Below are 15,502 nucleotides of genomic sequence, written 5' to 3' on the forward strand. Positions count from 1 at the left end.
CTGCGCAGAGCTACGTCGGGAGCGCGTCGGAGTATGAGCGCAGATCGGCGGCGGCAGCCCCGTAACATCAGCGTTTCCTGTGACATCACCCTGACCCCGCCTGTACACTGCGTTCCCTCACTGCTCCCTCCGTTAACGGCGCATCCCGAGGAAGCCCGGCTCTTCTGGCACCACAGGCGGCACCGGGCCGATAGGCGGCCCGGTCGCCGGAGCCTGTCTTCCTCTGCGGAGTCTGGCGGCAGCTTCTCCACTCCGAGTAAAAGCTGGCGCTATGCAACAGGATCGGGAAAGACTCGCTTGCTCCCTTAGAGAGAAGACCACTGGGCCTGTCTTTGCATGTAGCAGGCAGTAAGAGTCATCCTGCTCTTCGAACAAGACACAGAGAAATGAATACGCTCGGACCTCTATGCAGAACAAATTCCACCTCAGTATGACTGACCTGGCCTACCTCTGCCAGCAAACCACAGGGGCTGCATTACGCTCTGTAATGTAAGTGCTGAAAAACACTACAGAGAGAGGCTTTCATTCCTCTGCACTAAAGGTCAGAATCAGGTTTTCAGATTAAAGCAAGTGCATAATTTAAAGTACCACTTTGTTTTATATCCAAGAAAGCAAACAACACCCAAACCCTGTGTTTAAGTAAGTCTTTGAAATATAAAGGGTAGAAAGAAAACAGCAGGAATATTGCTGCACAGATTTCTAGGTTACATTTCTTTAAATGCCAGTGATTTGAAAGCACAGGTATAAGCTACCCAATTTGAAAACTGGCATAACTGAAGACAAAATGAATTTAATGACAGTTTTTCTACTAGCTTCAAAGGATTTTGCATCAGGACCTGAAAACGTTTCTTTGAGAGCATTTATCACTTGTTGTTTGTACAACTGACACCTGTGCTATAGGCAGAATCTGTGCTCTCCAAGTGAACAAGCAGCTGCTGAGTGCATACCCTGAACTCAAATAGTAACACCTGTGACACAGCACTCCTTATGTGAGGCCATAGGGACCTCCCAAAGGTGTGTTTTCCTAATTGCACATCCAAAATATAGCCGTTTCATTTGCTCATGAAACAGGGTAAAATACTCTGCTTGCTTCTCACTACCTGATGCTCATCTGCTCTTTTTACCAGCAGAAACATTTGTGTAACATGCCGTGAACTGCATGAAGGCCACTGAAAACCACAAGCCAGGGTCAGAAAAAAATTGGAAGAGGGGCAGGAATACTTTAAATCCATATCGCCACTGGACATTACAAATTGTGAAAGCACACTATAGTGTTACTAAAACAGCAAGCATATGACTTTAATAGTAATTCAGCATGTGCAAGTCTTGATGCTTCTAGGATCTTACATCAACAGGAGAATGTTTTAGTTTTATAATCAATGAAGAACTAAGAGCTGGCACTCTAAACTTAGTCTTGGCTATGTAAACAGATATAAACCAGGGATTAGCTTTGATTCTGAACAGTAACGGAAATTCTCTGAAATCAACAGTGTCCCATCAGGTAGTGGTATGTCCTCAGCGGTGAGCCTGGTTGCAGTATGTTAGATAGTTAGGTCTAGGGTATAGACTACCACATGGTATGTTAACATACAGTAACCTAGGAAATAACTCATGTATTCCAGCTAAGCACATGTGTTCAAGAACAAGCATCTGAATCAGTTGTAGATATTTATTGCATGGTCCATGTTTGATTTGCCATGTCAAGTTCAGTAGAGTTGTGTGTATGTGTGGGTTTTTTATTATTATTATTTTAGTTCCAAAGTCTTATATTCTACTTATATAGCTGTTATTGGACCTTTCTTACTCCTACTCTACAGGTGTTTGAGGCATCTCAGTGCAATGTGCATTTCAAGGACACTGAACCTCATTTCCTCCCCCCCCCCGCCCTGTACTTCAGCTCCCCCTCCTCCTGGCTGAAGGAGCCAGGGTTACAACCAGGGTGGCTCTGAGCCCTTCAAAGGGAGCTAAATGAGCTCCACCAACTGTACTTGAAGCAAAGAATCGCAGCATCATAGAATCAACTCGATTGGAAAATACCTCTAAGATCATCAGGTCCAACCATTTCTCCAGGACTGCCAAGACGGCCACTAAACCATGTCATTAAGGGCCTCAGCTATCCAAATTTTTGATCACTTCCAGGGATGGTGATTCCACCACTGCCCTGGGCAGCCTGTTCCAATGCCTGAGCACCCTCTTTGTGAAGAAATTCTTCCTAATATCCAATATAAACCTCCCCTGGCACAGCTTGAGGCCATTTCCTCTTGTCCTATCTCTTGCTACTTGGGAGAAGAAACCGATCCCCACCTCACTACAACCTCCTTTCAGGCAGTTGCAGAGAGCAATAAGGTCCTGCTTTAGCCTTCTCCAGACCAAACCTCCCCATGTTCCTCAGCAGTTCCTCATCACACTTGTGCACCAAGCTCTTCACCTGCTCTGTTGCCCTTTTCTGGACCTGCTTAAAAAAAACAAACCATCCTACCACTTACCACAGTTTCGTTCTCATGTGGAAACTCCGAGGATACACGTGGTTTTGCCGATGACGAGCCCGGCTGTGGAAACCAGTGGTAGGTTCCTCTCCGCTGGGGATGCGGGTTCCACTGAGGAACGGAGGCTCCGGGCTGGCCGGGCCGCCCGGCAGCGGCACCTCCGTTTCCTCACCTCAGGCCCACTGAACACAGAAGCAGGGCGCGCCCCCTGGCGGCAGCGTCCCGCGGAGCGGGTGGAAGTACCGGGAGTAACGAGGACATCTTTAGCTGTACGTGTTGTGTGCCCCCAGCAAAGCCACATAAAAACAGCATTCCACAGGTGACCTGCCTTGTGGCACTGCGACAGGGTCAAAAGAGACGGTGGCACAAACCAGTCCCCTTCCCCCGCCATATATTGCCTACGAGCAAACCAGTGAGAGTTCATGTGTAAAAGCTTCATAAAAGTATGCTCCACTTCGCTTGAACTCAGTTCTTCCTCAAGATAAGCAACTGAAAGCAGACAGTTATGAAACCTAATCCTTACATCCACTTTACCATTTTTGGTTTGAAAGGTAGAATCTATAAAGATTTTCTCTAAATAAATCTGTCAGATCTGAAAGAGTAAAGGCATTGGAGATGCAGGGACAAAAGTTGGCTCAAATGAACTGTAAATAAGAAAGAAGCAGGGGATAGAAAGTAAAAATCAGGAAAAGGAAGGCATACAAGTAAATAATTAATAAAAAGACTCTGAATTATTTCTCAAGGACATTTTGCTTCACCGTTTGTATGGATTAAGAGCACATACCAAGTTACTGCAGGGCAGATGATACGTGGAAACTCATCAAACCTCTGTAAAACTGCTTCAACTTGTTGACTCCCATCACGCAAAGTGGGAGAAACCTCACAGTCCCCTGTGTATTTTCTCCAAAGCAACCAAGGCAGGCTCTGTAATGAGATGACCAGATGAATGGACTCCAGGTAATAGGAGGTGTAAAGTCATTGTAATACCTTAGCATAGCTTTATTTCCTGACCTTCACCATTCTGCCGTCTCCCTATGTTCTCCCTCTACTGTGGCTCAGTTATCCCCCCTTCTACATTCACCCTTTAATTATCTTTGAAAATGCACAGATCTTTTTTTCTTATGCTTGCATTTGGTTTTCCTACAGATATTGAAGATGCAGGAATAAAGTGAATGAAGGAGAAGGGCAGAGAAGAAACTTCTTGTGGAGATGGTGAAAATCATATCAGGTCACACTGTAGTTTGGACTTTTTATGGGAAAAACTACTTCAGTACACTGTAGAACTACATGAAAACACAGTAGGAAGACAGCTGGATAACTGATATGGTGGCCAAACCAAGCACACACACCAAGAAGAGCTTGCACACTCAGATCAAATCTTTGATTATAATCAGTCCAATTTTTATGTAGCCTACAAAATTCCAGTCTCAATTCTCAGTACATTAAGGAGTGAGCCTAAAAGATAAATCATTTTAGGCAGTCGAAATGGAAGTACTGTTCAGATGCCATAACTATGAAATCTTTTGCTGTCTCAACAATGACATAAGGGATCAACTCAGTTAACTTGTCTAGTCACTGTTACTACAACATGAATGCACAAGAAGTTTCTTCAGCATAGTACAAATAGGGGGTGGGAGAGCAGTACCTGTTAGTCCTGCCCTAGCTGCAGCACTTTCGGGGAAAGAGAAGACTTCACAGTCCTGGGGAGCAACTGAGCACATGCTGTGAGGAGACCCTCATAGTTTGCGGGAGAGCTCATCATGCAGGAGACTTAGAAGAATAGGGGGCAGCCACACAGACAGGTTCATGCAGGGATAGAAAGGACTAAACTTCCAGGGTAGATTTTGTAGGTGCTGAATCCAAGCAGTCAAGCTGCTGGACCAAGAGGGAGCCTGAAGGAGAGGTACTACCATGAAATGATACAGGGATCACAAGGCAATCTGTCTACAAATGCATCTATTCTTTGTAAAAAGATTTACAACATCAGAAAAGATAGGGAAGAAGTTTCAAAAATACCCTGCTGTCTTTTGTTTCATAAGCAGCAAGGTGCTTCTAAGAGCCTTAGTAGGAAACCAACCACCTCTTTTTTTCTTTTTTTTTTTCTTAAAAATAATCTCAGCATCAAAGATTTACCCAAGATCAGAGAGGTGCCCTGGAGAAGGGCAGGAAGATGTACTAGTGTTTCAAGTCAGTCTTAAAAAAGTCCACCAAAACCCAGCCAAATAAACCCCTCAGTCAACAGTGTTATCTCTAAAGCAACTGTATTTATTTCTATGAAGACAATTTTTTCTGGGCTTTGTAAAAATTTGGTATGCATTTCTGTAAATTATTAACTTGCTAGCCATGTGTCCAGTTCAGTAGCAAGGATAAAAATCAATGATCCCAACAAATACACATTTAAATCTTTGCAAATATCTGTCATTGTTTTACACATTTACAACTTTAACACTCTTATGGGTTTTGATGGGTTAATTCTGATCTCATACTCATTTTACAATAGTGTAGTTATATGCACTTTGGTGGAGTTAAATCTAGCTTGCATAACCTAAAATAAATCTTATTAAAACAAACCCAGTGCCTATTTCTTATTTATAGCAACAGATCTTTTAATCTACAATTGAAACTATCATGCTTGACAAGTGGTTATTCTTTGACAAGCCTTCTGCTTTCTTTAGCACAAAAATAGATTTCAAAAAAAGAATACTAGGATAAAGTAAATTGGAATCTTGTCTGCTTCTTAATCATGAGTTATACACCCACACAGTCTGTTCTGTCGTGTTTCCACCTCTGACAAGTATATATAATTGAACTACAATTCAAGACTTTATCAAAGTAGAAGGTTATGTTTATTAACATGAATGAGGAATACATAAGAAAAACAAGCAGTTTAATAATAGTGTAATCAAAATAATAAGTACAGTAAATACATTTAAAAGGTGTACACTAAAGGCTTTCATTCACAGGTGAATAGTAGTTTACATTTCCACAAAAATTACATTCAGTTCACAGTTCCATCAAAATCAAAGCTGTATTCTTTCAGGGTTGATTTCCCCTCCCAGAGGCTTTACTGACTCTTTCTTTCTTTTCTTCTTGATTTTTATTAATCTTCTTTCACCTTTTTTTTTATTGAATCCTAAAGTTAAAATGAAGAGAGATTAGATCTGTATGATTAACACATCCAAAATTATCAGAAATGAGGCAAGTCTTGTGTTGAAGAAATATTATTAAAAAAAGAGAACATGTCTTACCTAAAGTCTTCATATGCCTGACCAATGCCAAGTTGTCTTACTTATGTTCTTGTGCACTGTATTTTACTGTACATCTTTCTTTAGCTCTGATTTCCATTTTCACTTTTCTAAGATTTTCAACTATTATGTTTTATTGGGCCAATACTTGCTGTCAAAATTTGCAAGAATATTTCAGCATGTATAACATTTACCTCTTATGATAGTCCGTGGCAGTATCACTCCCCATACCTTTCTTGCAGATCCTCAAACATGACTTTCTGGAAGTGAAATTATTTTCATTCCCACCACAACCACTGTAGCTAAATGTGTGACATCTTCCAGTTGAGAAGTTGTAGAAAAATCTTAACTCTTTGGCTCTACAAAGTCCTCTTTCCATAGGGGTCATACACAAAGAAGGGAGAGGGGATGGTTCTAGAAACACCAAGAGAAACAAGGTTAGAGACAACACTGCAGTTTACCAGTTTTCTGATATGTTGATATGTATATGAGATTTTAAGCCAACAGAACGTTGAAATTTAGATAAAATTTACTGGCAAGTTTTATTCTGCCCTCCTGAAAATCAAGGATACGTTACCTAAGCACCTTTCTTTTTTATGATTACACAAACCACCACAGCAAATGTTATTCTTTCTTTGAATTCCAAAAGCCAGCAAAAACTTACCTGAAAGCAAGGTTTGTTACAACGTATTTAGTGATAAAATTGCCATTTATGTGATAGGCGATACTATTCAAATTCAGAGAAGTTTTAAGTGAAGTATTTGTAGAAAGTGAAATAAACTTGGACAGCTTTAAAGATATGGTAAATATTTATGATAACTAATGAGTTCATTACTGCTAGACAATCTGAAATCAAGTAGAAGGTAAAACTACCCAGCATTTCCAGTGTAAGATTCAATACCTTAATATCAGGTTTGTCATGAATACAGAAAGCTTGACCTAAGTAACAGAAGTTGGTCTATTGGAAAACACTGAGCAATTAACAAGAAATAGCTTGTAACTTGTAGAATAACAAAGAAGAGTGAGTGCACAAAGTGATTTGAGATGCTCGTGATTTAGTTCTGCAGTTAGGTTTTTATCATTCCAAGGAGCAGGCTGATGGTTTCTTTCTTCAGTGTCACTGCAAGTGAGAGTCTGAGAACTGCAACACTGGAAGGTGAGCCTGAGGTATCCAAAGTACCAGGGGTATCCAAAGTACCCGGGCACTGAAGCAAGCTCAAGAAGCAAACCCATGCCAGAATCCCCAAACCTGAAGAAACTTCATCATCTATCACCCTGGAGTGACTCGTATACAAAGTCAGAACTGATACAATTGCTGCGCAGGATGCAGGAAACCGAAGGGAGCCACTATATCATCAGTTGTGAGGTACCTCAAGGAACACCATTGCCCTTCAAGAAGTAGCAGAATTGAGATAGCTGAGATCTGAGTGCATAAATGGGAATATGCAGTTAGTCAGATGGCTTTCTTGAAGTTACAAAGCAAGGTAGAAGTGGTTCAGAACTAAAAAAAAGTAAACACTTTAGGGAATAATTTGGGTTACAGCAGAACTGAAGACACTCTGTTGTCACAAAAGTGGGAAGCAGGTAAGTTGCTGAAAGCAAAAGTTACGAATTAAGCTGGCCAATTCAAGAGGCTGACAAGAATATATCCAAAAAGAGCATGATACATTTTACATGTTGTCGTGGTTTAAGCTGAACCCAGGACACATGGATTCATATATTACATCTGCTGAAAAACGTTCATCTGTCAAACATAATAGCTGAACTGACGTGAAAAAGTACAAAAAAATTGCTGGGAAAGAAATAGCATAGTGATATATAAGACAGCAAAATGAGATTAATAATAATAAGCTGTGTTAGCATCATCATACTATACAAAAAGAATCCTGAAATGCAAAAATTGAGTCATAAGTTGTTTTTTTCAAGATAGATTAAATTAGTTTCAGGTTATAAAATGAGTTTCTTGTTATAAACTGTGACATTATCATAAGAGACAGGTTCACCCTGGATTCAGAGTAAGAGCCCACAATGTGATACACTTGATATTAAATCTAGTGTTTTATTTATAAAGAGCATGGCAGGTAAATTAAGTAATGAAGTGCTTTTGGTACAGCTCTGAGAACTCTTGTACCTAGAATTCATTTAGTCTCTCTAGCTGGAGAGTTTTCAAAGTACATGTTCAGAAACAATAGAAAATAAATGCTTACCTAGTTTAACCTGATAATTTCTGAACCTAAAAAGAACAAAGCAGAAAGGCTTGCCAACAAGAGAAGAGCCAAACAGCATACATTTGTTAATTATATAATGAAATTTAAGTACATCGTAATGTAAATTACTTATCTGGTATGTAGAAGTTTCCAAAAACTCCACAGTCCCTTCATGAAGGATTTCTCACAACTGTAAGCTTTAGGGGAGCCATGGAGCCGACAACGTGGTTAGTAGTAAGGATTACCTATGTACATATAATGCAACAGGCAGAGCAGCATCCAAATGCTATTCAGAATCCTTTGTGTACTCTTTCTAAAACTTATGTTGTTCTTTGTCTAGATCACTGCTAGATAAATGTCCCAGAAAGCAAATACTGTTCCTGTCCATTTTCAAAATATCTGCATATTCATTATAACGACAGAAGCAAACAGCCCCTGAAGAAAACCTCTTAACTTTGCCATACAGAAGCCATGTTTTTCAACTATATATATAGCTGAAATATATATTAAAATAAAAATGAAATTACTTATCATAATTTCCTATCTGCCAAGGATCATACAAAATATTGATTTTAATATACTGATCACTAAAAAACCTGTTTTCTTTAAATCACTGTAAACAAAAAATACATACAGTGTCATGCCCAGCCCAATATCTAGATTGTCAGGACAATCTATCAGCCCCAGCTTTTAATGCTGTGCTTATACGCACGTTGTTACAGTGAGTTTAGATATTATGCCTGTTCTTGAGTTTCTCTCTCTAATATTTTGTTTTACAACCTCATTTTAGTGAGTGTTGTTGAACTGTTGTATCTCTTGCTTTTTCTATGAAGGAAAAGAGAAAATGAAAGCAGCAAAATCCCACAACCCACAAAGCTACACAGAGAGGAAAGGTGCACACTGAAAAGAGTAAAAAAAATTAAAATAAAAAATCAGCAATACATGTCCCACTATCAGAATTGTTTTCCCCAATCTAGTCATTGCAGATCTATGAATTACAAATATCAGTTTTATTAAGAGGCTACTTGAGATAGAAATGCTGTTTGTAAGTCTTTTTTCTCAATTTAGATTATGTTTTATCAAACATTTTTTCACAGTGCAAGTAGCACTACACATTACGTAACTCATTACATGTTAACACCAAATTATGAACCTGAAAATTAACAGATGTGATTAAATGCTTTCTAACATTTTAATTGTCCTGGGTTCAGCAGTAGCAGTCATTTTTTCTCCTTCTTAGTAGCTGGTGCAGTGCTGTGTTTTTGACTTTCAGACTGGGAACAGCACTGATAACACCGATGTTTTTAGTTGCTGCTCAGTAATGTTTACTCTGACCAAGGACTTTCTGAATCTCATGCTCTGCCACTGAGGAGAGAAATCCAGGAGGAAGCAGAGACAGCACACCTGACCCAAACTAGCCAAAGAGGTATTCTGTACCACAGCACATTATGCTCACTATATAAACTGGGTACAGTTACCTGGAAGGGTTAGATCACTGCTGGGTCGGGCTGGGTATTAGTTGGCAGGTGCTGAGTGGTTGTATGCTCTTCACAGTATCACAGTATCACACAATATCACAGTATGCTAGAGATTGGAAGGGACCTCGAAAGATCATCTAGTCCAATCCCCCTGCCGGAGCAGGAACACCTAGATAATGTTACACAGGAATGTGTCCAGGAGGGTTTTGAATGTCTCCAGGGAAGGAGACTCCACAACCTCCCTGGGCAGCCTGTTCCAGGGTTCCGTCACCCTCATTGAGAAGAAGTTTCTTCTCAAGTTTAAGTGGAACCTCTTGTGTTCCAGTTTGTACCCATTACCCCTTGTCCTATCATTGTTTGCCACTGAGTAGAGCCTGGCTCCATCCTCGTGACACTCCCCCTTTATATATTTATAGACACTTATAAGGTCACCCCTCAGTTACCTCCAAACTATAGAGACCCAGCTCCCTCAGTCTTTCCTCATAAGGGAGATGCTCCACTCCCCTAATCATCTTTGTTGCCCTTCGCTGGACTCTCTCCAGAAGGTCCCTGTCCTTCTTGAACTGAGGGGCCCAGAACTGGACACAATATTCCAGATGGGGTCTCACCAGGGCAGAGTAGAGGGGAAGGAGGACCTCTCTCGACCTACTAACCACCCCCTTCTAATACACCCCAGGATGCCATTGGCCTTCTTAGCCACAAGGGCACAGTGTTGGCTCATGGTCATCCTGTCGTCCACTAGGACCCCCAGGTCCCTCTCCCCTACACTGCTCTCTAACAGGTCGTTTCCCAACCTATACTGGAACCTGGGGTTGTTCCTGCCCAGATGCAGGACTCTACACTTTCCCTGGTTATATTTCATCAAGTTATTCCCTGCCCAACTCTCCAGCCTGTCCAGGTCTCACTGGATGGCAGCACAGCCTTCTGGCGTGTCAGCCACTCCTCTCAGCTTAGTGTCATCAGCAAACTTGCTGATAGTACACTCAATTCCCTCATCTAAATCGTTGATGAATAGATTAAATAATACCGGTCCCAGTACTGACCCTTGAGGCACTCCACTAGTTACAGGCCTCCAACTAGACTCAGCCCCATAGACTACAACTCTCTGGCTTCTCTCCTTCAGCCAGTTCGCAGTCCACCTCACTACCTGATCATCCAGTCCACACTTCCTCAATTTAGCTGTGAGGATGCTGTGGGAGACTGTGTCAAATGCTTTGCTGAAGTCAAGGTAGACCACATCCACCGCTCTGCCATCATCCATCCACCGTGTTATTTCCTCATAAAAGGCTAAGAGATTGGTCAAACATGATTTCCCCCTGGTGAAGCCATGTTGACTGCCCCTCATAACCCTCTTATCCTTGATATGCCTTAAGATGGCACCAAGGATAAGGTGTTCCATCACTTTCCCAGGGATGGAGGTGAGGCTGACCGGTCTGTAGTTACCCGGGTCCTCCTTCTTGCCCTTTTTGAAGACTGGAGTGACATTTGCTTTCCTCCAGTCCTCAGGCACCTCTCCCGTTTCCCAAGACTTGGTAAAGATGATGGAGAGCGGTCTAGCAATGACTTCCGCCAGTTCCCTCAGCACCCGCGGGTGCATCCCATCTGGACCCATGGATTTATGGATGTCCAGATTGCTCAACTGGTCTCTAACCCGTTCCTCATCGACTAAGGCAAACCGCTCCGTCGACCTGACTTCATCTAAGGTCTCAGGGGTACAGGGCTCTTCAGGACTGCCTGCAGCAGAGTAGACAGAGACAAAGAAGGCATTCAGTAACTCTGCCATCTCTGTATCTTCTGTCACCAGGGCACCCATCCCGTTCATCAGTGGGCCTACATTGCCTCTGGTGTTAGTTTTGTCTGCCATGTATTTGAAAAAGCTCTTTTTGCTGTCCTTGACCCTTCTCGCCAGGTTTAATTCTAAGGATGCCTTAGTCCTCCTAACTGTCTTCCTACATCCTCTAGCAGCAGCCTTATATTCCTCCCAAGTGGCCAGCCCCTCCTTCCATGACCTGTAAACTCTCCTCTTCCACTTGAGCATACCCAGCAATTCCCTATTTAGCCACGCAGGTCTCTTGGCCCTCTTCCTTGACTTCCTACGTGTCGGGATGCTCCGATCTTGAGCACGGAAAAAGCAGTCCTTGAATGTCAACCAACTATCTTGGGCCCCTTTACCTTCAAGCAGCCTTGCCCATGGGATTTCCCCTAGCAATTGCTTGAAAAGGCCAAAGTTTGCCCTGCTAAAGTCCAGGGTTGCAATTCTACTTGGTGTTCTACTAGTCCTACCACACAAGATCCTGAACTCCACCATGATGTTGTCATCCTGGTCATACCAGAGAGGGACAAATCATGGCAATGCGCTGGGGCTTGGCCTATGCTTACAGAGCCCTGTTCAATACCGTCCAGCACCTTCAAAGGGAAAAAAATATCTCTGGATCTGATGGCAAAGCAACAGACAACACAGCTACTCCAAGTACAGCAACTACGCCAACCCCAGCGACAAATACAGCAGCTACTCAAACTCCAACAGCAACAGACAGCGCAGCTATTCCAGCTCCAAGCGCAGCAGCTACACCAGCCCCAGTGACAAGTACAGCAGCTACGCAAACTCTGACTACAACAGACAACGCAGCTAATCCAATTCCAAGCACAGCAACCACACCAACCCCAGCAACAAGTACAGCAGCTACCCACACCCCGACAGCAACAGACAGCGTAGCTGCTGGTGCCACTCAAACCCCAAGCACAGCAGCTGCACCAACCCCGACAACAAATACTGCAGCCACTCCAACCACAGCGATAATCACTGCAGCTAAAACAGAGGACCAATTCGTGCCAATATCGGTTGCCCCTGTATGCAAGGGAAAAAGCAAGAATGCAGCACAGTAAGCAACCTGTACAGTGAAGAAAGATGAGGAACCAATGCATTTACTACACGGGACAGCATCTGATCAAGTGTTACTATTACATGAATCAGAGGAAGAAGAAGAAGTGGTGACTTCTCGACCCCAGACCTCAAGCAAGGTATGGAATATGCAAAGAGATTTTACCTGTCAACCAGGCGAGCACATCATCACCTGGTTGCTCCGATGCTGGGACAATGGGGCCAGCCGATGGTCACAAACTAGAAGGTAGGGAAGCTAAGCAGCTGGGATCACTTGCTAGAGAAGGGGGAATTGACAAAGCAATTGCAAAAGAAAAATGGTCCCTCAGCCTTCGGAGGTGGCTATTGGCAGCTGTGAAAAAAATGGTTTCCACACGAGGATAATGTTATGAGTCGTTCGGCCAACTGGACCACGCTAGAGAAAGGCATCCAGTCTCTGAGCAAATCAGCCATTGTAGAGATGACCTATCACAGGCTGGATGCTGGGAATGCATCCGTAGATGCAGATGAAGTCGAATGTACACAACACATGTGGCGTAAATTTACACGGAATGCACCATCATCATATGCCCACTCATTGGCAGCAATAACCTGGAATGACATAGTACCACCAACAGCGGATTAAATGATTCGCCAGCTCTGAGAGTTCAAAGACAATCCCACCCCTCCATTATTTCAGCTGTGAAAAAACTGTCCCAGGAGTTCAAACAATTGAAAGACAACCTATTGAGGTCCCCGTGTGTAGCAACCCACATATCAGCTAGTAACAAAAGGCATCCTACTGCTCAAGAGAAAAGATATAGGAGGTACAGGCCACCCTATGGTTTTACCTGCGGGATCATGGACAAGACATGAGAAAGTGGGATGGAAAACCTACCTGAGCTCTGGAGGAACGAGTGTGTGAATTGGAGAACAAAGGTCAAGGATGAAAGCTGTGGCTTCAGTTGAGCAGGTTCCCAGATGGAGTGGAAGAGCTGAGTTTACTCCAGCTCCTGTGATAAAGAAGACTAATCTCTGTATACAAGACATAAGTGACCAGTGTTGTGATGAATATTAGATGGGCCCTGCCTCCAGCCAGGTGGAGGTAGGGGATAATTGGATTTACTGGACTGTGTGGATCAGATGGCCTGGCACATCGGTCCCACAGAAGTATAAGGCTCTAGTAGATACCGGTGTACAGTGTACCCTGATGCCATCAAGCTGTCAAGGGGTGGAAGCCATTTCTATTTCTGGAGTGACAGGAGGATCCCAAGAGTGAACTGAACTGGAGGCTGAAATCACAGTCCCAGTTGACTGGGAGGAAGTGGCAAAAACACCCCATTGGGACTGCTCCGGAGGCTCCATGCATCCTTGGCATAGACTAACTCAGGAGAGGGCACTTCAAAGACCCAAAAGGGTACCAATGGGCTTTTGGTATTGCTGCTTTGGAGACTGAGGAAATTGAGCATCTGTCCACCTTGCCTGGCCTCTCAGAGGATCCTTCTGTTGTGGAGTTGCTGAAGGTCAAAGAACAAGTACCATTCCTGACCACAACCCTGCACCGGCAATATCGCACCAACCAAAACTCCCTGATTCCCATCCATCAGCTGATCCGTAGACTGGAGAGTCAGGGGGTGATCAGCAGGACCCACTCATCCTTTAATAGCCCCATATGGCCAGTGCAAAACTCTAACGGAGAGTGGAGACTAAAGGTAGACTATCGTGGCCTGAATGAAGTCACACCACCATTGAGTGCTGCCGTACCGGACATGCTAGAACTTCAGTATGAACTGAACTCAAAGGCAGCCAAGTGGGATACCACGACTGATATTGCCAATGCATTTTTCTCAATTCCTTTGGCAGCAGAGTGCAGGCCACACTTCGCTTTTACTTGGAGGGGCATCCAGTGCACTTGGAACCGGCTGCCCCAGGGGTGGAAACACAGTCCTACCATCTGCCATGGACTGATCCAGACTGCACTGGAACAGGGGCAAGCTCTAGAACATCTGCAATGCATTGATGACATTATCGTGTGGGGCGATACAGCGGAAGAAGTCTTTGAGAAAAGGAGGAAAATAATCCAAATCCTGTTTTATGTTTTGCCATAAAACAGAGTAGGGTCAAGGGACCTGCACAGGAGATTCAATTTTTGGAAATAAAAGATGGACATTGCCAGATCCTCACAGATGTGATCAACAAGATAACAGCAATGTCTCCACTAACTAATAAGAAAGAAACACAAGCTTTCTTGGGTGCTGTGAGGTTCTGGAGAATGCACATCCCAAATTACAGTTTGATTGTAAGCCCTCTCTATCACGTGACCCAGAAGAAGAATGATTTTAAATGGGGCCCTGAGCGACAACAAGCCTTTGAGCAAATTAAATGAGAGATAGTTCATGCAGTAGTCCTTGGATCAGTTCAGACTGGGCCAGATGTAAAAAATGTGCTCTTCGCAGCTGGGGAGGATGCTCCTACCTGCAGCCTCTGGCAGAAATCTCCAGGGGAGACTCAAGGTCAACACCTCGGCTTTTGGATTCGGGGATACAAAGGATCTGAGGCCAGCTATACCCCAACTGAGAAAGTGATACTGGCAGCCTATGAGGGGTTCGAGCTACTTCAGAAGTGATTGGCACTGAAGCACAGCTCCTGCTGGCACCCTGGTTGCCTGTGCTGGGCTGAATGTTCAAAGGCAGGGTCTCCTCTACACATCATGCAACCGATGCTACATGGAGTAAGTGGGCCGCACTAATTACACAACGAGCTTGAATAGGAAATCCCAGTCGTCCAGGCATTCTGTAAGCCATCGTGGACTGGCCAGAGGGCAAAGAGTTTGGAATGTCACCAGAGGAGGAGGTGATGCATGCTGAAGAGGCCCCACCATATAATAAACTGTCAGAAACTGAAATGCAATATGCCTTGTTTACTGATGGGTCCTGCTGTACTGTGGGAAAGCATCAGAGATGGAAGGCAGCTGTATGGAGTCCCAGATGAGAAGTTGCGGAACTTGTCAGTTTGCTAAGTCAGAACGATTCAGTTTGCCGAGGTGAAAGCCATCCAGCTGGCCTTGAACATTGCTGAATGAGAAAATTGGCCAGTACTTTAGTTCTATACTGACTGGTATGGTGGTAAATGCCCTGTGGGGCTGGTTGCAGCAATGGAAACAGAGCAACTGGCAATGCAGAGGTAAACCCATCTGGGCTGCTGCACTGTGGCAAGATACCGCTGC

The 15,502-nt window shown here is 43.5% G+C and overlaps 1 protein-coding gene across 1 annotated transcript in view; it reads right to left on the reverse strand.

Moving 5' to 3' along the window:
• Positions 1–4,730: 4,730 nt before the first annotated feature.
• Positions 4,731–15,502, reverse strand: part of TFPI (tissue factor pathway inhibitor) — a 52,419-nt gene continuing 41,647 nt past the window's right edge. Inside the window, exons 9-10 of the mRNA XM_057421922.1 lie at positions 5,963–6,145; positions 4,731–5,619 (exon numbers count right to left, since the gene is read on the reverse strand). Of these exons, the coding sequence (XP_057277905.1) occupies positions 5,507–5,619; positions 5,963–6,145 (296 nt within the window). The 3' untranslated portion in view covers positions 4,731–5,506. The remainder of the gene's footprint in view (positions 5,620–5,962; positions 6,146–15,502) is intronic.

Source organism: Pezoporus wallicus, unplaced genomic scaffold, assembly GCF_028554395.1.
Source record: "Pezoporus wallicus isolate ANWC-B61680 ecotype Strahan unplaced genomic scaffold, APGP_CSIRO_Pwel_v1 contig_6472, whole genome shotgun sequence".
In the NCBI taxonomy this organism is placed as follows: domain Eukaryota; kingdom Metazoa; phylum Chordata; class Aves; order Psittaciformes; family Psittacidae; genus Pezoporus; species Pezoporus wallicus.